Source organism: Passer domesticus, chromosome 17 (genome assembly GCF_036417665.1).
Source record: "Passer domesticus isolate bPasDom1 chromosome 17, bPasDom1.hap1, whole genome shotgun sequence".
NCBI classification, from domain to species: domain Eukaryota; kingdom Metazoa; phylum Chordata; class Aves; order Passeriformes; family Passeridae; genus Passer; species Passer domesticus.
The window spans coordinates 8,428,648-8,450,190 of NC_087490.1; the positions used below are offsets into that span (position 1 = coordinate 8,428,648).

Sequence of the window (21,543 nt, forward strand, 5' to 3'; positions counted from 1 at the left end):
AAAGAATTAAATAGAACTCTTTGAAGGTTAACTATCAAGTTTAAATGCCAAACTATAAATTAGGAGTAGAAAAATATGAAGGATGGAAATAAAATTAAACAAAAAATGTCAGCTGCTCCATTACTCATACTTCTTTTATATTTTTTATCATGTCAAGGAGTGGGATCACTTGTTTAACAATAATAGAAATAGTGGTACTTCAAATGGATTGACAGAAGGGTACTAATTTAGTCATTGTAACAGAATGTTTACTGTTATGTGGCAAAGAAAAAGTCTTGCTTTCCTTCAGCTAGTAAAAGCAAAAAGAAAATTGCAGAATGCCATAAATAAGCACAGTGCTACCCCGAGTGATTTCAGTGTAGGAAAATTCCTGCAAACATGAGCATGATAAAAGCAAAGGTAATTTCTCTTTGTTCATGAAAAATTACTGTTTACAAACCACTTGAAAACTTCAAACCACTCTGACAAAAAAAAAGAGATGCAGCAAGAACACACTTGGTAGCCACAGTTATAGAGGACTGAATTCCTTCTATTTATAAACTTCAGGCAGACCTATCACATATAACAGAACAACAGTAAGTACTGAAATTCTGCCAGGGCACTAAGAGAGGTAAAAAACCTTAACTTTTCTACTGACCTTCCAAATATCCCTTTCCAGGGCTCGCAGCACCAGAGAGGCTGTTCTGTATTCCAGTGTTTCTGATACATAAGAGGAGCTTGAAAGCCGGGGGTTTATCAGATCAGGGTGGTTACAGATCCGCTGCAGCTGCATCAGGACATGCAGGACACTGATGAAGTGTCCACTTTTGAGGGCTTCCTGGGTTCTACCAAATAAATTATACAGAAAGACATTGATTTATGTGCAGCTTTTATGGAGGTGTCCCTAAATCAGCAAGGTGAGAATGAGCAATGCAGTATGTTATGCAAAAGTCTTAGAACAAGTTTAGGTTTCACCAAAGTCTTCTGCAGTATTCTAAGCAGTACTGTACCAAAAGTAAATTTGGAAAAGAGAAACTTAAAGACCCAGTGCTGCCTTACAATCAAATACAACCTATCCAGCTCCCCATTCTCTCCCTGCTTTGTTTCTGTTTCATCCCTGCATCTCTCAATTACCACTGGCAGGAGGGTGTTGTAGAAAAACTCTGGGCTTTAAAAGAATGAAGAACCGCTCATTAGAGACAAATGTTAAAACAACACAGCAGAAGACCTCACCATCATAACTGGATTCTTAGGTTCCAGAGGTAAATGCACATTTATCACATCAGCATAAAATATCATAAAATTACATCACCTGCTGTAACTCTAGTCTAAAATGCAATCACATTTTATTCACGGGTCATAATCCAAAATTTCAGAGAAGCACTAAAACACTTCTCCCCATGACAATCATTTCTTTCCTTGCTTAAGCACTAAAAGTGTCAGCATTTCATATTTACTGTTCCAAGCCCTTACCCTGGCTGCAATATGACATCCTCATACATGGCTTTTTGTCGACTCGACAGACGGCACTTGAGCACGTGCTCATACTTCTTTGTGAGCTGCTTCTCAACATCCCTCTTTGATCTCCGCAAAATAAACGGCTGAATCATCTGAAACATTGCAGAATTGAGAGGAAAAAATTCTCACTTCAAAGACTTTAGAACAGGAAGCTAAACTTATTCACAGCTAACAGATTTGATGTGTTGAAGTGCATATGCTATATATAATCATTCTGTTATGCACACAGTTGTGTAGACATTAATTTGCTCTTTAATTTCTGCATATCATGCTTCAAAATCTGAGCCTTGTATTATTTTTTAAAGAAATCGCCACATTCTTCTGGTAGCAGAACCCTCTACTTTCAGCAAGATTTTTCTGTCTAAACTGAACAAAGTGTTAAGAAAAGACACAAATTCTGATATGAACCATATATTTTTATTCCCCCTCTCCTTAACACCATCACTCTTGTAGTAGGATGCATGAGAAAAAATTCCAACATACTCTGTGCAACCTGATGACCAGTTTATGGCAATAATCCTGGTTCTCCTCATTAGGTGCTTTTACTGGAAAATCCAGGTAAGGTTTGGAAATTCCCGGAATCAAAAAATGTACCATGGTCCACAGCTCCATCAATGTGTTATGCAAAGGAGTGTCTATCAGAAGCAAACGATGCTGGCTGTGAACAAAAGAAGTTTTTTAATTGACTGATTACTATGCCTTTATGTTTGTCAGACACACAGAAGAATTATGTAGATATAATAAAATTAAACCAGGGATAAAGTATATTTTCAATCTTGAATATATCACCAAATAGCTTCTTCATTGCAGAGTAACAGAACATACAAAGCAATCTGTTTGGGAGCACAGAATATCAGCAAAGAAGAATTACAGTGATATGATAGTGGAAACAAAAAGATCTCAAGCATTTCTCTGAATCCTGATTGTTTCAAATAAAAGCATTTTCTATAGGTGCACATTGCTCAGGAATTTGGGCAGACCAAGTCAAGAGAGTTTTTTTAATCAAGTTTTCTGTTAAGAAGAGAACTGTGTGACATGAAAAGAGAAAAACTCACTGCCAGCAGGAAATCAATTCTCTGCTCTGTACCTGCGGAGATTGAAAAGTGCCTCCCAGTGTTTCTCAGTCATATTCTTTATTTGCTGCATCTCATCTACTATTAAGTATTTCCATCGCATTTTCATGAATGCTGTGTGGCCCTTGAACAGCTGCTTGTAGGAAGTGATGCACACATTGAAGCTGTTGGGTTCTGTCCATTCCTACGGAAAAGGAAAGAAAGGATGAGACTCAAATATCTTACAACCAGCTACTTCTTCATTAGAAAAAATAAATAAGACATATATATACAGGCTAAATGTATAGGCAACAGTGTAAGAGTTGCAAAATACAGCACCTGTCTTTTTGCCCTAAGTTCTCTTTGGCTCCCAAAGTAGAGAAGTATTTTCAACCCCGGGCACCAGCGTTTCAATTCCAGCTCCCACTTCAATATGTTACAGCTCCGGACTACAACAAGGTGAGGGCCCCAGTTCCCTACAGAAGGGGAAACACAGCAGTAAACACTGGAAAGAGACTCCTTACAATGCATATGGCTTATATTCTCCCTTGATTTTTTAAGTGCATTGCATTAAATTAATCATTAAAAGTGAGATCCAATAACAACAAACGGAGGCATTTTAATTACTAATCTACTCCTGGTCATTAAACAATTGTAAGGTTTTTCTGTCCTAGTAAGAACTTAGAAGTATTCAGAAGAATTTCTACAGAGTAATAGGTTGATCAGACACTATACTCGACTAGATCATGTCACAAAATAGCAGGAAGTTACTCTGACACAGTACTCCTATCATTAACTAAAGTCTGATACAGTTCAGTAGGGAAAAAAAGTGACCCTAGGCTACAATTCACAAAAATAATGCTGGCACAGTACCTGTCTAAAACTGTTAGCCAAATGAACTTACCTTCATTACAAGCCAAATGGGCAAAAAAGGCAATAATTTGCACAGTTTTTCCAAGCCCTGCCTCATCTGCCAGGATGCCATTGAGATTCTTCCTGTACAGCTTTGCCAGCCAATCCAGCCCAATCTTCTGATATTCTCTGAGAGACCCATACAACAGTGATGGAGTGTTGTATTTTACCTGTAATGTGAATAATTTGATATTCTTTCCTGAGTTAAATTCGCAGAGCATGGCATAAAGCACAAACATTCTAGAGGCAACTCAAAAAAAACGCAATTACTTGCTGAAAGCTACAAAATAATGAAGAAAAAATCGGTTTTTATGTAAACATCAGCACACAGAGTAGCAGAAAATAGGGATTCTTACTGCTGTTGTTATCCTGGAGCTGCCTTTAGGTAACAACATCTCTGCTGCAGCAGCAACTTCTGCTATGTCTCGCATGTGCTTCTTGGGAGGACTTGATCTGTCCATGCCCTTATACTGGTCAATGCTGAGAAGGGAGTCTATGAGGACAACTTCTTTCTGGGGACTTTCCCTATCAGACATGTGGTCTTCCATTTCTAGGAGAGAGAGAAAAATTACAGTGGTATCTAAAGTAAACTTCAGTAGCAGTTACACAAAGGAATTGAGATCACAAGGATTCCGACATGGGTCTAAGGGAGGCACCTAACTTTTAAAAGCATTTCTATGATTTTCAAGCTAGTTCAGGTAAAATGCAAATAGCCTAAGCTCAGGTACATGTACACGTTGTTGACATTCACTCTAGCTAGGCTAACATGGTGTGATTATAGCTACCTATGAAGTGTGCTGCTTAATTCAGTGTAGAGAGGCTTTTCTATGGCTCAGTACTGTTCTTGAAAATCTCACACATCTTCCCTTCAGGACAGGCAAACACTGCCCTCTTTGCACAAACTGAGAAATTTTAAATGTGATTCCCTCAAGATGTGCTTTCCCCTAGAACAAAATGTCTTTTCACAGAGTCCTGAAGAGCCAAGCAACTTATTTCACCTTGTAAATCAGCACAATTACTTCTAAACATAGAGTAATTTACCTTCCTCACTGCTCTCCTCTTCACTGTCAGGCTTTGGCTGGGGCCAGTGAAAATTTTCTGCAAAGGCACCTTCGTACATCTTCACCAACTCTTCCAGAGGCAATTCAGCTGAAGGTCATTAAAGGATGGAAGTTTAAAAGTACCAAATAAAAATACCAAACTTGGAACTACAGATACTATTAATTATAATCTCGTTACATTCTTCACAATTGCATAAAGCCAGTTATCTAATCAGAAGTTACTTCAGAGGTAATTATTAAGTGAATGATGGCATTATTTATTTAATAACCTTGATTACAGAGAACATTTGGCACTGCACCAAGCAGTTTTCTCTCATACCCCGCTTTTTACTGCATTACAACCACACCCAACAACCCTCAGTAAACCCCTAGTTGGGAAGGTAGGGGCATCAAATCCAGATGAATGGTTGGAAGACAATGCAAGACTTCAGAAGTTTCAAAACTGAGCTGTAACTCCAGGATCCCTTGTCTGAGCTGTTAAAGCAGGAATGTACATGCTGGCAGTGGCCAATCAATCAGCAAACATTCTCATTAGGAACCTGGCTGACTGACCAAGGGTTATAATCCCTCCAACTGGCCAATTCAGTGCAGCCACCAAGCTGCCAAACAGACCAAACAAACAGATCTGGAAACGGCGTGTTCACTGCCAGGCACGCTCAGCCTGATGGGCAGCCTGCCTCTAAAAATCTGCTGGTACCAGGCTAAGTGACACATCTCTGTGGGCTGCTTTGCACACATCAAACTCAGCAGAGCAATTACATTGCTAATGAGAGAGAGCTGCCAGCCAGAGCACTGTCCCTAAAAGCACCTTATCTTCAAATATTTATACCCCCCCTTCAAGACCAGCACTTAAGTGCCCTTTTGGACCTACCAAGTCAGTGACAAAACCCTTCTGGGATACTCAAGACAGTTGATAAAATGTCCATGTTCAATCCCTGATGTTAAGTGTCTACCATGCACTCCTAGAACTTGGGCTGAGAATCTTGGTGTAAGGTTTTAATGCAGTGCTTCACTAGAGAACTACTTCTTCCCAAGCCACCTTGTTGTGATAACAAGGACTGCTTTATAAAGTGCAGATGTCCATCATCACCCCATAAACTGCTGCAGCTTTCCAAACAGAAAAAACTAAACACAGACTACACAGGACTGAACATCTGACTGCAGTCTCCCACCTCTAATCCTCTTTACAAATATAACAAGTGCTGTGTGTTTCCAGCTGTTGTTTCAGAGCACAGCTCAGAGAAGGACCAAGCCAGGTGCCTACCTTCTTTGGCTAGATTAGACAATTCAGTTTGATGGTTTATGTTTCCCTCTTTAGCTTCTTGTTCTTCAATTGTTTCTTCTTCATCTTCAACTACAAGAAAACAAATGCAAATCTTGGGTTAAAATTATACAATAATTCAGGAGGCTTGTAATTCTGTCCCCCTGAACAAACACAGAATAGTCTAAGTCTGTAGGATTTAAAAATAATTAAATGTATATGGAAAACAAGATAATCTGAAAGCAACTATATGCAGTATTTAAAAGATAAATGAACAGGAGAGAAGCACTTTTGCCTCAGGACAGAAGGCAGTTAAGTGTTGATTGACAATGTTCACCACAGGTTGTTCTGAAGCCTTGAACAGGGGAGTTCCTTTGTCAGGAACATGACAGAGGGGTCACCAAGGAGAAAGGACCCAAAGCAGGTGGGTATTTCAGTCTAAAATCCTCAAAAGAACTTCAAGACCATTAGTAAGGCCTGACAAATTAAGTAATGAGGACAGAAAGAATTAAAATCCACCAATAATGATAGCAGTATCATTTCAAGGAAAATGTTATTTTCAAATTTTCACTAGAGCACTTTTAGGGATAATTTACTATTTCATTGACTATCTAATGTCTCTAAGAAATAGATGAAAGCTGGTATTTGGTTCATGAAGAGCACTGCACCCACACGGTAACAGACTGAAAACCTGTGGGTTTAATATTCTGTACTATGTTATGGATGCAAAATTTTGGGAAGTGACTTACCTTCCTCATCAGTCAAAGATGTGCTTGCCTTTCTTTTCCTTCCAGATGATGAACCCCCCTAGCATTAAATAATTGCAATATTTAAAATCAGAGAAATTAAAAGATAAGCAGGGGGCTTTGCTTTTTAAAAACAACAAAACATGCCTTGCAGTCCCAAAAACATCTGCTGATAGACACTTAGTATCTATTAGCACTTCCCTGGTCACACAAAAACAGAAACTCTAATTCTGAACTGATGGGAGTGTGCAGTCTGCCCTTCCTGGGTCAAGTTATTCAGGTCTAGCTGTGGTACAAAACTTTTATCCAGGCTGGCTCAAGGACTAAATTTTTTCACTAGTCAATAAAAAAGGGATGTGGCACAGGCCTATAACTGTCTCAGCTGTCCAGTGCACTCTGTAGAATTGTTTAGCCTGTGCCAATTAACTCTCACAGCCAGTGCTGGGCCACAGTTTGGCTGATAACACATGCTAAGGCTTGTTCCTAGCAGGAAATTCAGATGCAGGCAGATTTCAGCACATGGGCATCAGCTGTGCCACAACAGATGGCTCAGGGCCTCAGATCCCTTGTCCATTTTTTTCCAATTGCACAGACACAGCCAAGGAGTCCTCAGCACACATTTCATCCAGGGAAAAAGAGATGCAAGTTTCATTCAGTTTGACCCATTTTGTAACATACACCTTCATCTCTCAGCAGATAAATCTCTGCTGAACACCTGAAAACACATTTCATGCCCCACAAAGTCTATCCCTGCCTACTGTAGATGAAACTCCTGCCCAAGTCTGGCAATTACTTTGTACAGTTTTTTGGTCTTCAATCTCAGATTCACAGCCACAAAAGACATGTACCAATCACAATCTATTTCCCTTCCTAACCAGAAAAATTATACTTGTGCTTGTGACTGAATGTTCATTTGTCAGTGAAATCTTATCACCATATTTTTTTTTAATCACCTGTATCAAAACTTTTTAACATATGTAGTCACATTTAAACTAATTTGATGGCTTTTTCAAAAAACAAAGACTCACCATTTCACTTTCTTTTTCCAAATAAAGGTCTTCTTTTGCATCCTTACCTGGAAAATTATTACACTTGATGTATGTATTCATCACTTAGCAATTTTACATTTCTTACATGAACTTTTAAATGCATTCAAAGGAAAACACAAGAAGTATTAACAAAATCTAACACAAAAACATAAAAACCCATAACTCATTATTCAGATCTATTCACAACCTATTATTAGCAACTCACAATTTTACCACCAACGAGATGAACCTGCACTGAGTGATATTATACAAAACACTATCATCAGAATTCAGACTATATTTCTTATTAAATGGAATACAATTACCTTTCCTTGAAAATCTCTTTAGATTCAAAGCTTTTTTCCTTTTCTCTTGAAATTCAATTTGCAGTTTAATTTCAACAACCTGAAATGTAAAGCAAGTCTAATAAATCACTTTTATTTCACAAATAAACTCCTGAAGATGAAAAAACCACCACAAATTGCATGAGAATTAGTGAGTGGGTACTTTACCTGCTCAATGTTAGACCAGAAATACTCTATTTCTCTAGCAATGGATGCTGCAATCCTCCTCAGTTTGTTCTGTTCTTCCCTTTTAGCTCGCTCTTCATTAAGTTTCTTTTCCTCATGGTAACGAGCCACAGTTCTTACCATCTAAAACACCATGAAATACTGAATTAGGTTACCTCAAAATACATATAATTGCCTTTCTTAAGATTATAGTGGTTATCAGCAGCCAGACGTTGACCATAGCTTTACACACATAGCACTTACCTCCAATATTTCTAATTCTTACCATGCCAGTAAAGCAACAGACATGAAACTCAAAGAAAAAAAAAATACAACTATAACTAAGCAATCAAGTAGGAAACTCTTAATTCACTCTCTGAATACAAAAATTAGAAAAAATTCCACTGAAATTAGCAGCAAACACACAAAAGAAAACTTTTTTTCAGACAGCACATATGAAGTCACAGAAATCACACCACAAAATGTCAGAGACCAAAGCTAAAATGAGTTCAAAAAGAGTGTACATACATGAGTGAAAGATCAGTCAATGGCTGTTAAGACTGACTTGATTGCAACCTTTAGCTCAGGAGGCCCCTAAAACATTGACTTCCAGAAGTTTGAAGCAAAGTGCCAGGGGAAGGATCATTTCACATTTGCCCTTCCTGTTTCTCCTATTCTTAAAAACCTACCATTGGCCACAAATGGAAATCCAGATTTAAATTATATTCAAAATGCAGATATTTATTGTACAAAACAATACACTTATTTCAATACTTTGCTTCTGAGTTTCCATCATTTCAGAATATACAGTAGAAAACAACATGGCAATTTAAACTAATGACCTTCAGTTGCTCTGTTCATGACCCTAAACTGGTCATAAATGTACCAAACAAAAGATGCAACATTGCTGGTATCCATAGAAAACCTTTGCTTACTGTAAATTAACAGATTTTATATATTTCATCTCACACCATACAAATTTTCATTGCACTACTGTATTCCTGCAGTGCTGCTTTCTCCTCCTATGGAAACAATTCTTTACTATGTTTCCACTACTGTCTTTACTCTTATTTTTCTGTGAGATTAAGAAAAAATGACTAGAGGACAACCACACCCAATGGAACTTATTTACAAAATTCGGTATTTACTCTTTATTATCTGGAAATAACTCATTTGTGAGACAGGCAGGACAACTCCAGTTTTTATTTAAATATAACCAAGTCAACATATTGAGTGGGCTCCTAAAAATACTAATTGATCTCCAGAGGAATAAAATGCACAAACTGTTATTTGCATCCACAATCTGTACAATTATCCAGCCTGTCTCAGGTACCATATGCAAAACTGACAACAAAATTTCTCATTTGAGGTAGAAGTTAGCGCCTCATCTTTCCTTTACTTCTATCTGTGACAAAAGATACCTCGCAGCTTTGCTACCAAACTGACTGATATCAACATTTATTGCTCTGAGTTATAAAATGGTTTTCAAGTACCTTCTTAGCAGTTGCCATCTTCCACTTTCTCTCCTGGGCAAAATCAGTGGCCATCCACTGCATTTCTTCCAGCAAATAATCCCAGTGGGATTTTGGCCTTGGAGCCTCCTGAAGTTTAGGCAGTCGCCTGGGGGACCATAAACCTTCCTTTCTCAGTTCCGCTATCCGCTGGTGGATTTGATTTTCCTAAAAAGAAGTACAGAGACTTACAATGAAGCTGCAGAATGCACCTGAAGTTGTAGAATCAGAGAAAAATAGTAATTGCTCCCACTTTATTAAATTAATTGACAGGAAAATAAAAGTGTAAAAGCATCACACAGAATATCTTACCAGCTTGACTTGCTCAGCCAGCTTGTCTTGAGAGTTTTCTTGTGGCAACACCGCTGCATTCTGAGCTGGACTTTGTGTTTTAGGTGCTGCTGCTGCTACTGCTAAGCCAGGAGGCTTGGATGCAATAGGAGACAGGGATTTGTTGGTTGCTGGAGAGGTCCTGTTTGTTTGCACTGGGTATGGAGAAGGCGGTGTTGTGCCTGGGATCGCTGCTGGAGCGATGGATGAGGTAGGTGGCAGTGGATTTGCCGCAAGACGCTGAGAACTCTGAGCAGGATCTGCAGATGGCCGTGTCAGAGTCACAGTCTGCCCAAGAAACACACTGGTTACTGATGAGCTGAGGATTCAATATTTAGTCTACACTAGAGCAGAACATAATGGAGACTTTAACTTAATAACAAATGTACATTTGTGTCGCAATACGACACAAAATGAATGACATTCACATGTTGAGATGTCTAAGGCAAAAAAAGTGCACTTATTTCTGGACTTCGATATTTATAGAATTCTAAAAGTGAGCATGGATTGGAGGATGAAATTGCTACTTCTCCAACCACACTGGTCAAACTAACAGTTTATCAATTTTCTCGTCTTCCAGAAAGGAATACAAAACAACCATTATCTACAAGAAAAGTGCGTGAGAAACTCTATTACAAAAATGTAAACACCAGAAGGCTTAGAAGAACTTTAGAAGAACAGGGCGACATGCCTGCATTTTTACAAGGAAAGGATTTAATTATCCAGTGGAATTCAGAGATGAAGACAGCACTTTTAGGTTTTACTGGCCATGGAAACAAACACATGTCCACCCCACAAGGCTCCCGTACCTGCTGCTGTATGGCAGCTTGCGGCTGCGACGCCTGGCTGGGCGCCTGTCCTTGCACGTGGATCGCTGGTGGCACCTGCTGCTGCAGCGGCGCTGGGAGCGGGGCGGCCGTCAGGGGCACGCTTTGGGGCTGGATCTTCACCTGGATCTGCGGCTGGGCTGGAGGTTCCACCAGCTGAGGCTGCTGCTGGGGGAGCTGCAGGGTGGCGGGCAGCGACGCCATGGGGACGTTGGCGGGCTGCAGGCGCGCCGGCAGCTGCGGCGGCGGCGTGTGCAGGCTGGCCGCGTTCTGCACCGGAGGGCCCTTGGAGGGGTCGTACTGCTGCTGGCTCTGCTTCTGCCCCGTCAGCTGCACCGTCTGCGGAGTGGGAGGCATCCCACCTGCAGGGCAAGAGGAGACACGTGCAGGTGAGGTTGAAACATTAAAACATCCGATGCTCTCTGTTGATTTAAGGAGGAAATCGACTGCGAATAGAGTGGTTTTGTTACTTACTTTGCCACAAGACACCATCACTTGAAAATACCACATCACAATCACAAAATAAATCACTATTACAATACACAATGAAGTACTTCATGCACGGGACTGTAACTAATATTTGGAGCACAGCAACTAAAAAAGAGCATGTCATTATAGGTCTTCTAAGTTTTGTATACTCAAAAAAAAAAAGGACTGGTGAACTAATGGAATTTAACCTAAAATACCAGCATGAAGTCTAAATACTACTTAGTTCTTTCTAAGAACACATTCACTCTAACACATACTCTAAAGCTTGGAATGACTAATGAATAAAAATTTGTCATGATGTTCCAATTAGATGGTTTCCTTTTCATAAATCATTGGTTCAGTTCCAGAATTCTCAGATTGGCCATTTTGCATCAGCACCTGTGACGTTTTTCCATGCCCACATGCACTTTTGGAGCCCGTCACTCAGCTCCTTAAACAAACCAGGCATTGCATACCAAGTATTAATTTACATGGAGAAGTGTGTGGTGGGACTAGGATCTTGGCAGGCCGAAGCCCAAGTTTCTAGTTCCATCACCAACATCTCCTTGTGAAATTAATGTGCAACTGGCATGTGGTGACACAGTACCTTGTGCCGTTGGCATTAGCTGTTGAAGAGGAACTCCTGAAGCCACACCCGGGTGCTGAAAAACCATCCCATGACGGCCCACTTCAATTCGTGGTCTCTTAGACGAATCTGTGATATTCAAATTCCATTTATGGCATGGTATAATGGAATGGGTTCAATTTCACAAAGCAAACTACTACACATGATTCCACCGTCAGCTCCGAAAGCTACAACTACTGTACATGTGTAGCATTTATGAAGAACATGCTCCAGGGGCAGAGTCCCTCTGACTTCATGTTGGCCATCTCCAATCTTCTCAGCCAGAACAATCAACCTAACCATGTCTCCATGCCTGCCAAATCCAGGCCTATCTACTGGGAGTGGAGTGCACTCTTCCCACAGCACCAGTCACAGTAGATAGTCCTAAGGATCTGGTGATTCCCAAGGTGAGGCAAAAATGTATTTCTGAACAGCGGGCTCCAATCACTGTTTGGAAAAAAAAAGAGGATGGAAGTGGAATTGTGCCTGTGGAACATACCTGCTGGTGCAAGGGCCTGCTGCTGTCTCTTAAAAGCTTCAATCTCTATGGTGCTCACAGTCCCCGTCGCTGGAGTCCCTGTATGCGTTTGCTACAGGGAAAAGAAAACAAATCACAGAAGTTCAATCTGCAGATGGTCTGACACCAGGAGAGAATTTACAAGCAGATCTAAGGAGGCCAGCACAGAAAAAGTCCTTCAGAACAGCTGTACAACAAAGGAAACAAGACTCATTCAGTATCTATGAAGTTTTAGTTGTCCACAATGCACAAATACTCTTCATTGAGTTTAAATTTTACAGCGATGGATTTGTTTATATATATATATACACCTACATATTGTTAAGTGATACCAAACTCAGGAAAATGGGATATGTAAAAAACAAACTTGCCCAGTATTTTTGTTACTTTTTTTAATTAATGAAAATTTTCATTAGCATATTATATCTGTGTGAAACATCAGTAACACAAATTCATCCTCATGCTGAAAACAGCTTAAGCTTATTTGAGTCTCCAGTTCTCTCAGGATAGAGCTTTGTGAGAGTTACTGTTGAAATATTTCAGGAAAAAGCTAGGAAGATGGAATAAAGAACCTCAGCCAAGGTACACAAGTTCTCATTCCAGTTTTCCAGATGCTGGACTTGCACCTGTTTGCACAGCTGGCAAAATGAGTCTCATGAATAAACTCAGTGAGGAGAAACAATATTGCCATAAGGCTAAGGTGACATCAGAGCTCACAAAAAATTACTATCCATTTTGTCTGAGGATAAACAGCACACAAGCTATGAATTAACAAGCTTGGAAGAGGACTATTGATATTGAGATGCAAAAGGAACCACTGGGCTCTGATTCAGCAAGCTGGAATTTAGCTTCAGTAAGATCACGCAGTGCATTCAAACTTTATTTTTAAATCACTACTTTTAATATCAGCAATGATGGCAAGAACCTATCCCAGAGAATCCTTTCAGCATCAAGCACAGGTGACAGGTTCACATACAGGACTACTGAAGCAAACAAATTTGGGTATATGACAATTTTCATGCCCTTTGGGCCCTCAGCATACTGGCAAGTACTCATTAATGTCCATCAGTGTCTGTGCAAGTCCAATTCCTTTCAGTGAGTTTCCAAGCCATTTTTAACTTCTCCTCAATATTTGGCCATGCTGTACCAAATATTCTACTATGAAACTTAATATAAGAAAAATAAGGGCTATCCCTAAAAAAGGTCTTAAGAGATTCCATCAGAAAATACAAACACAGGCTTTATGTACGGCAGTTTCTGCATCCTGGGAAATGAACTAATTTAGCCCTCTAGTTCTCAAAGTGTACTTTTCTAATGGTGAGAGCCTTAAACACGTTGAGTATAGTAAGGGTTTGCAAATGTGAATTTTTTTTATGACAACATAGAAAGATAGCAATTTCCCATAATTATTTTTTTAATTTTATTCACATACTTTATTTTCTCCTCTGATTTTAAACAAAATTTTACCAATGTAAATTAAACCCACAGAGGTAAACACCAGTCTATATTGAAATAAATCACAGCAGTGACATTCTGCATCTTCAGTGCTTCACTGCATGCTACTAATAATCACAGCCAATATCACCTACAATGACTGGGTTTCAAATGCTCCTTTTGAAGCTGAATATATCTCATGCCCCTCAGACTCAATCAATAGCTATGAATTAATAACACTCAATCTCTTTGCTGCTCTGAGGGCATTTGCAGCCACTCCAGCAATACAGATACAGCCTTAAGATGTAAATTCTGGTTTTAAGTGTCTGACTCATATTCACAGTTCAGTGCTATTTCACACTCAATAGGGATTAAGTTTTCAAATATTTGTCTTGTCACAAGGTAGACACGCAGCATATTTCAGATCCAACAGCCAGTGTCTGGCAGAGCATCACAGACCTGGGCATTTACAGAATTTTCAAAATGAGCAACAAGAATTGATTATGTAAATGCTACTAAATTGACTAACAAATTCATTTTATGTCCCATTTGTATCAGAGGCTGCTGGGACATCACTTAAGAAATTATATTCTTTGAACTCCACATTAAATGCCATTTATTTCACATGCTCTTTCCCTCTGGATGACTGCATACTCACAGTTTCAGGCTGTTATCTCTACTTTAGGATTTTTGACTGACATTTTCTTAAGAATATGCCTCCCAGCTGTCTGCATTATCACCATGTAATTTAGGCCAGACTCTTCAGAGAGCAGACATGTCTTCATAAATTGCAGTCACATACCAATAATATTAGACTAAAACTGTCCCAACTTTAATTAAAATAATGTAGCTGTCCCAAGGTCATGATTATGCAGCATGCACACAATAATCACTCTGAGCACTGCACTTCTGCACTGGGATTTGAATGGTGATGCTGATTGGGACACATAATTTCTCCATAAACAGTTGCAAAGGGCAAGACTGATGGAAAGAAATGCCACTTTCTGTTAGCAGTTTGTGCTAAAAGGTCAGTACCACACAGAGAGTTTTGTGCATTTTTAGCATGAACCAGTTTCCCTGAAACTGCATGGTACAATACCTTCAAAAGTATCACCACTGCTGCAGCTACAACTTGGTGGTGACCTCAATCACTACAATAAATAAACTGATATAATATTAGTTATTTTAAACAGCTTAAATGAAGCCTGACTACCTAAGGAGACTTCCAAGATATATCAGTACTGGCCCTGAGGAAGAGCTCTCAGTGCAATCCCCTTTGCTGCACGACTCCTTTGTACAATATCACAGGGACCATCCCATTTGTTACACACAGGAACACAACCCATCCTGTATTTCATTTCACTTTCCATTTCCAAAGCCCAGATAAAGGCAGCACAGCCTGTACAACTGCTGTGGTATAGCAGAGTAATTCACCCTGCAACACCTGCTAAGCATGTCACTGAGCTAAAAGGTAAATATTTCAGTTGCAGATGGAATTAGGGTATATTACTTCTCAGGGTATGTATGCAGTGATGTCTGGGTAACAGAGTTGAAGGCAGCTGCATAAAACCACACCAAACTGAAAAGCTGTATCATCACTGATCACAAACATTTTAACTGATTATCACATTTATTTCTTGGCTTTCTCCAGCATTCCTCGTGAAAAAAAAGAAAAAAAATGTTAAAAATGACTTATTATAATAAAAAAAAGCACTTCTGTTTCTTCTTCCCAACATTTATGGTAGAGCTAATGGAAAGCAGTTAATTATTTGAAACAAATTGTGTCAGAGAATCAGTATATTGTTTAACACATCTCAGGAAAGGCAAATCCAAAACCTTCTGTAGCCACACTCAAAACCTTTAATACACAAGGGGAAGAAAAAAAAAGAAAAGAATTTTAGAAGAAATCCACAATTACAATGCCACAGACAAAGAATCCATATCATCACTACGCAGAATGCACAAATGAACCAAATGCATTAGGGATACAAAAGACAAACAAACCAAAGTGAAAACATTCAAGCTGAAAGTTAATGCAATAAGCCAGCAACCTGGAGACAAAGCTTTAACTTCCTCAAGGCTTCTACTGATGCATTTGAAGACTGAAGAGGTTTTTTGATTTTGTTTAGATGATAAGGGATGGGCTCTTGGGAAAATTCTAATTCATCTAAGAAATATCAAATCTGAATGAAGAAAAAAAATCTGGGATGAAACTACATTTTAGAACCATTGAAAAGTACCTGAAATGGTTGCTGCTGGGATGAAAAAGCAGCAGAAACATTTGGAGGAAGCTGGGTTGCTATAGCGACAGGAGTACCAGTCTGCCCATCCTTTCCTGTCACAACCTTTACCTGAGAGAAATATTTTGGGAAAAAAAAAAGAAGGGAGAATCATTTTCTTTTTAGAAGTTTTTCTTTTTTTTTTAACTGTTCAACACACTCCTTTGGTACTGATGGCACCTCACTGAAGAGGGGACAATAACTAAACCACCACCAGTACAGCTTGTTTTGAGCACAGCCCATTTTTAGAGTTCTGTCTTACTTTTAATAGCAGAACAGAGCACAGCCTTGACTGTTTATTGTGACTTCTCGTCACTGGAAACGTTTTCTTAAATCCAGTTAACATAAAACTGTGTTTTAAATTGAATGATTGTTGCTGCTAACGGACAACAAATTAGCATGACAGACAGTTTGAACGTAAGAGAGCTTCAACATTTATTTAAGCAATGAGCACAGCCACCACTCACTCTCCCCTCAAATTCCCAAAGAAATCAACCTTCCAGGCAAGGGATGAAGCGCGTTGCTTTAGCAGAAAGTGATAAAGAGGGGAGGGGGAAATAAAACAGAAGACAACAACAAAATACAAAGAAAGAACATACTCAAAAGATGTCTTAATCTTTCAGAAGGATTCATCACTTGAAAACACATAAAGACTTTTGCTGGTGCACTTTGCAAAATTCTCCAGCAGTTACAGGGACAAGAAGCTTCCACAAACAAAAGAGGATCCACCACGAGAAGGCAGTGAAGTACAGCAAATTCTCAACCCGAAACACCACAGGGTAGAGCCTCAACTCATTTAAAGTGTAGCAGCACCACTGACTTCAAGGAACCTGTACCATTTACACCCACTAAAGATCCCTCAAAGTGTGCAGATGGTAGTTAAAAATACCTGGTTATTTCAGCTGACAAACACGCAACCCAACAAGAACACCTAAACAATTTGACAAAACACAAACCGGGTGAAAAAAAAATACTGAATATCCATTGTCAATAAATTACAGTAACAGGCTAGCTTTTATGTTACTATATAATGATTCCTTCAAAATTGTCACAAATGTCACAAGCAGAAATAGATTTTTCCTAATTAAGAAGCTTATACAGCAAAGTACTGAACAAATTAAACTTCAGCCATTATTCTGTTAAAATTTCCCACAAATTCCAATTGAAGGTATGATTGCTAATGATTCATGCCTAAGAGTCATCAAATTTCAGTGAAGGCACTCATTTCCAAGGGGTATTCAAAGCAACACGAGGTTCTTTACATAATATTGGTTCTTCTACAAACTGCCAGCTACATAATTCACAAATTTTAGAAGCTACTTATGAGTGCCAAGAGGTGCAGGGGCATCAGTTCCATCTACCCTGCTGCAACCACTTGCCAAGTTGGCTTGCGGGCAGGCTCTGCACCAGACCAGTGCTCCAGCATCCACAGATAGGTACAAATATGCAGGAAAAGCTGCACAGCACCTGTTTGTGGCAAGCTTCTTTCAAGTTCTTTGCCATCAATAATGAATTCAAGCTAGGAATTTAAACCTTTGCATAAATAACAAAGTGAACTTGTCAATGTCCAGCCTGTAAGTGCTGGCTGTTAATTCTTTAAACAGCAGCTCACACACAGAGCTCCAGGGCTGAATAATGTAATACATGACTGTGGACCCTTACACATGTACTCCCTCACTAATTAGATTAATTCACATTTTTGTTGGGTTGCAGCAACACTGAACTTCAGTAACATCTATGATCAGAAGTCACGTGAGTCAGGTCAACCTCTTAATGCTTTTGCTTGTTCTTTTTTGGTTTGTCCAGGTCTAGTTAAGTGAAATTCAAACCATGATTCCTAGTCATAACCATTCTGAGAGCTTAAAACCATTTCCACGCTTCTACCATCTTTACTTGTGTGCAACTAGGACAGTTAAAGCTCCCTCTCTATGCTTCCATTTTAAATCCAAAAATCTGACAGCACGCTCAAACCAACCCATCGAATCACACTACCCAGCAGAACTGCACTCTTTCAGGCCAATTATTTTACGAAAAACTGCCATACTTCACCAAGCAAAAATGATTTTTCATGTCCTGTCCCATTCTTTAATACTTCACAATCCCAGTGCTAAAACTTCATCTATGATTTTATTCCAGCAAAGTTTCTTACCTCATCATTGATGACCTCAGATTGTTCTTCCTCTTCTTCCTCCTCCAGGTCCAAGTCATTTTGCCTCAGGTATGCTTGCAGGGGAACACAATGTTTCTTCTTAAAAGCTAAAAAGTCCATCATATTCCCTTGAAGATGTTGCAGGAAAAACAGTTCAATCAAACATTCCTTAAAAGTTTCCTTAAGAATTTCCATCTGCTTGTGGTGATGATCCAAACATAGTTTTCTCATTTGAGCAGTTTCTTGGTTGGCAGGAGGAATCTCCTCCAACTTCTTGGGCTGTTTTTTCACTGCTGTGTTAGCTGTAGGAGTGAGAGGAAGACTCGACAGGCCCTGTGGCACAGTGGCCCGTGAAGGACTCGTGGGAGGAGGAGGAGATGTCATTCCAAACGCACTCGGTCCTCCAACCCCTGCTATCAATCCACCAGAAGTCCTGTCAAATCCAATGGGTCTACTCAGCTGCTGCCCTTGAAGCACTTGCTGCTGCTGTTGCATTAGCTGCCCCTGGATAATATTGCTGATTTGGGGCGGCAAGCTGGTCGTTGTGATGTGGCCCGGGCTAGTCAAAGATTGCATATTTGCCCCGCTGGCCACGGGGCTCTGAGGGCCGAGGTGGTGGATGGTGCCCCCAGACTGCGAGTGGGGCTGCGAAAGCCGCCGCTCCCTCACCGTGGCAGGCGGCCCTGACGATGGAAGCTGCACTTGTGCAGCAGCTCCTTGAGCAATCTGCGCAATCCCCGGCCCTTCCTGGTACACGAAGTGCCCGCCGTTGGAAGGACTCAGGCTGATCTGCCTCACCAGCACGCTGGCATCCACAAACCCTCTGGTGGGGCTCTGGCTGCACATGCCCAGGCCAGGCCCGGGAGTGCCCGCCCGGACGCTGGGCAGCGCCTGCACCGGCACCGGGTTGGGCTGCGTGGGGCTCTGGGACTGCACTTGCTGCGGCAGCGGAGAGGTGACCTGGATGTACGAGGGGGACCCATGCTCAAAGCGCCTCTGCTGGGGGCTGAACTGAAAGCTCGGGGACGTGGGGTTTGGAAGCGGCAGCGGGGTGAGCGTGATCTGCTGGTTGCCCGAGGCCACGGGGCCCACGTTCTGCAGGGTGATGTTGACGTTCTGCCCGGCCACGGGGCTCCGGCTCATGATGAACTGCTGGATCTGGTAGCTGGGCGACTGCGGCGCTGAGGGGCTCGCAGAGGGCGCGAAGGAGGCCGCGGGGGACTGGGGTAAGTTTGCCTGTTGTTCTTCTCCCTCACTGCCCGTGAAGGACCTGGATCTCTGGAGCTGGCGCTGGGCATTCTGAGGACCATTGCCATGGTGCATTCTCACTGATCTAAGGTTTTACAGTATAGTCTAAAGAAATACACAAAAACAGACATTCAGGGAATGTAAAAACTCTTCTGCAACTGAAACTATTTAGCTACAACCAGAAAGATTACCTTACAGTAAGAACTGTTATCCTGGCTTTGCAGATACTTAACATGTTTAAAATTATTCAAAACCCTCAGCACAACCAAATCTCACTTAAATCCCTCATAAATTTCTCTAGCTAATACCGCTATTGAATAGTCTTACAAATGTTGTGTTCCCCGTAGCTAGGTAGAACGACTTCAAATAATAAAAAAAAAAGAATTAACAGGACTTTTTCCCTTGCTGTGGAACTTCAAGAAACAACAGTCTCCAGCATCAAAGGCACCTATTCTTTGTCATGTTCATTATTACCAATGCTTCAGTGCTTTTAACTCTTAATGCAAAGTTATGATAAATGTAATTGCTAAAATGTACACTCCATTGTTTCAACAGCAACTAAAAATAAGAAAATGGACAGACTATTGAACTTTATTGTTCTAGCTACTGAAGGCCAAGTCATCTTAATGTATGCAAAACTACTGTATTTGATCCTTAACTTTGCCTCCTCTTTCCTTCAGAACACAAAAAGAGACAAAAATTAACCAAAACTGCATTTCATTTAAAACGCTGTTTATTGAGTCTAGCTACTCAGAAATTCCAAAACGTTCTGGTTTTGTATTTCAATTACAGACAAACAAAAATTCCAATGACATGCACTGACAGGTAGATTCACGGCTGGGAGTCACACAGAAATAGCAGCAAGAGAAAATGAAACCTGATGATTTTTTTTTTGTTTTGTTTCAAAATCTCTCCCCTCTTTTGAAAGCAACACTTTCACTTTTAGCATTTCAGGCCAAACATACAGAAAGATGCTGCCACTCCTTTGTGTTCCTAACTCCAAGTCGGTCGCAGGCGGCAACAGGCAGCAGCACACGGGCACGGAGCAGCGCTGGAAGCGGCGGGATGCAGCGGCTCTCCCGCTGCCCAGGCAGGGGGCACATCACAGCCCTCCTGTCCTGTCCTGCGCTGCCTGCAGCCATCTGCCCGAGCCCTGGGGATGGAGATTCCCTTCCTTGCCCCGGGAAAAAGGCGGCTGTCCGGGAAGGTGGAGCAGAGCAGCGCTGTCACACGCGCCAGCAGCGACAGGGGCCCGAGAGCCCGGGACCTCCCGTGCCGGGGGAACCGCGGAGCGGCACAGCGGCTCCGCCGGCCGGGTTCCGCCTCTCCCGCACCGGGGCTCGGCTCTCCGCACCGGGGCTCATCCCGGCCGGTGTCGATGGTCCGGCACCGGGGCTCATCCCGGCGGGGCTCGGCTCTCCCACTCTCCGGAGCTCGAACCTGAGCGAACGAGCTCCGTAAAGCGGGAAGGGGAAAGAACTGCACTCCTTACAGGCCCTTTTCCGAAAGATTTGACAATACTGCAATTCTTCGATGTATTGTGGTTATTTCACAGCGCCGACACCAAATAATTAAGATTCAAACGATACCACCAACAACAAGGTCTTATTATTTTAATTACCCGCACCTCACTACCACTTACGGCCCCAGTGAAAACACTTAATTAATTATAGGCCGATAGGGAGGTCCCGAAGCAGGGATCGCCTTTTGTGTGCGAGCAGCGCGCCGGGGCCGCCCGGCCGGGGGCGAAGCCCGGCCCCGCCGCCGCTCCGCGGGGTCTCCCCCCGCCCGGGCCGCGCTCCCCGGCCCGGCCCGGCCCTGCTGGCCGCGCGTCCCCCGCCCCGCGCCGGGCGGGCCCGTCCCCCCGCGGCCGCCCGCGGTGCGGCGGCGGGGCTGCCGGGGGCCGCTCGGGGCGGAGCGGGGCGCGCAGCCGGGCCCGGGCGGGCCCCGCGGGCCGCACTTACCGCGGGCGCCGCGGGTTCCATTCGCTGCGGGCAGGAAGCGCGGGCGGGGGCGCCGCTACCAGCGCCGGCAGGAGACAAACCGCGTCCCGCCGCGCCTGCGCCGGCACCCGCGCGCCGCGCCGCGC

General features: G+C 41.8%; 1 protein-coding gene across 16 annotated transcripts in view; it reads right to left on the reverse strand.

Moving 5' to 3' along the window:
- EP400 (E1A binding protein p400) overlaps positions 1–21,537 on the reverse strand; it is a 46,833-nt gene extending 25,296 nt beyond the window's left edge. For 6 of the 16 annotated variants that reach the window (XM_064392801.1, XM_064392800.1, XM_064392803.1 and 3 more), the window contains exons 1-21: positions 21,419–21,536; positions 18,207–19,559; positions 16,019–16,129; positions 12,327–12,417; positions 11,810–11,917; positions 10,717–11,096; positions 9,890–10,195; positions 9,560–9,745; positions 8,070–8,210; positions 7,884–7,962; positions 7,558–7,604; positions 6,533–6,590; positions 5,787–5,876; positions 4,503–4,610; positions 3,818–4,011; positions 3,454–3,631; positions 2,889–3,025; positions 2,585–2,754; positions 1,981–2,155; positions 1,453–1,589; positions 638–824 (exon numbers count right to left, since the gene is read on the reverse strand). In XM_064392801.1, coding sequence (XP_064248871.1) covers positions 638–824; positions 1,453–1,589; positions 1,981–2,155; positions 2,585–2,754; positions 2,889–3,025; positions 3,454–3,631; positions 3,818–4,011; positions 4,503–4,610; positions 5,787–5,876; positions 6,533–6,590; positions 7,558–7,604; positions 7,884–7,962; positions 8,070–8,210; positions 9,560–9,745; positions 9,890–10,195; positions 10,717–11,096; positions 11,810–11,917; positions 12,327–12,417; positions 16,019–16,129; positions 18,207–19,529 — 4,206 coding nt within the window. In that variant the 5' untranslated portion in view covers positions 19,530–19,559; positions 21,419–21,536. Of the gene's footprint in view, positions 1–637; positions 825–1,452; positions 1,590–1,980; positions 2,156–2,584; positions 2,755–2,888; positions 3,026–3,453; positions 3,632–3,817; positions 4,012–4,502; positions 4,611–5,786; positions 5,877–6,532; positions 6,591–7,557; positions 7,605–7,883; positions 7,963–8,069; positions 8,211–9,559; positions 9,746–9,889; positions 10,196–10,716; positions 11,097–11,809; positions 11,918–12,326; positions 12,418–16,018; positions 16,130–18,206; positions 19,560–21,418 lie in introns of all 16 variants that reach the window. The other 10 variants (XM_064392792.1, XM_064392791.1, XM_064392789.1 and 7 more) reach the window with 6 other exon arrangements.
- Positions 21,538–21,543: the final 6 nt, after the last annotated feature.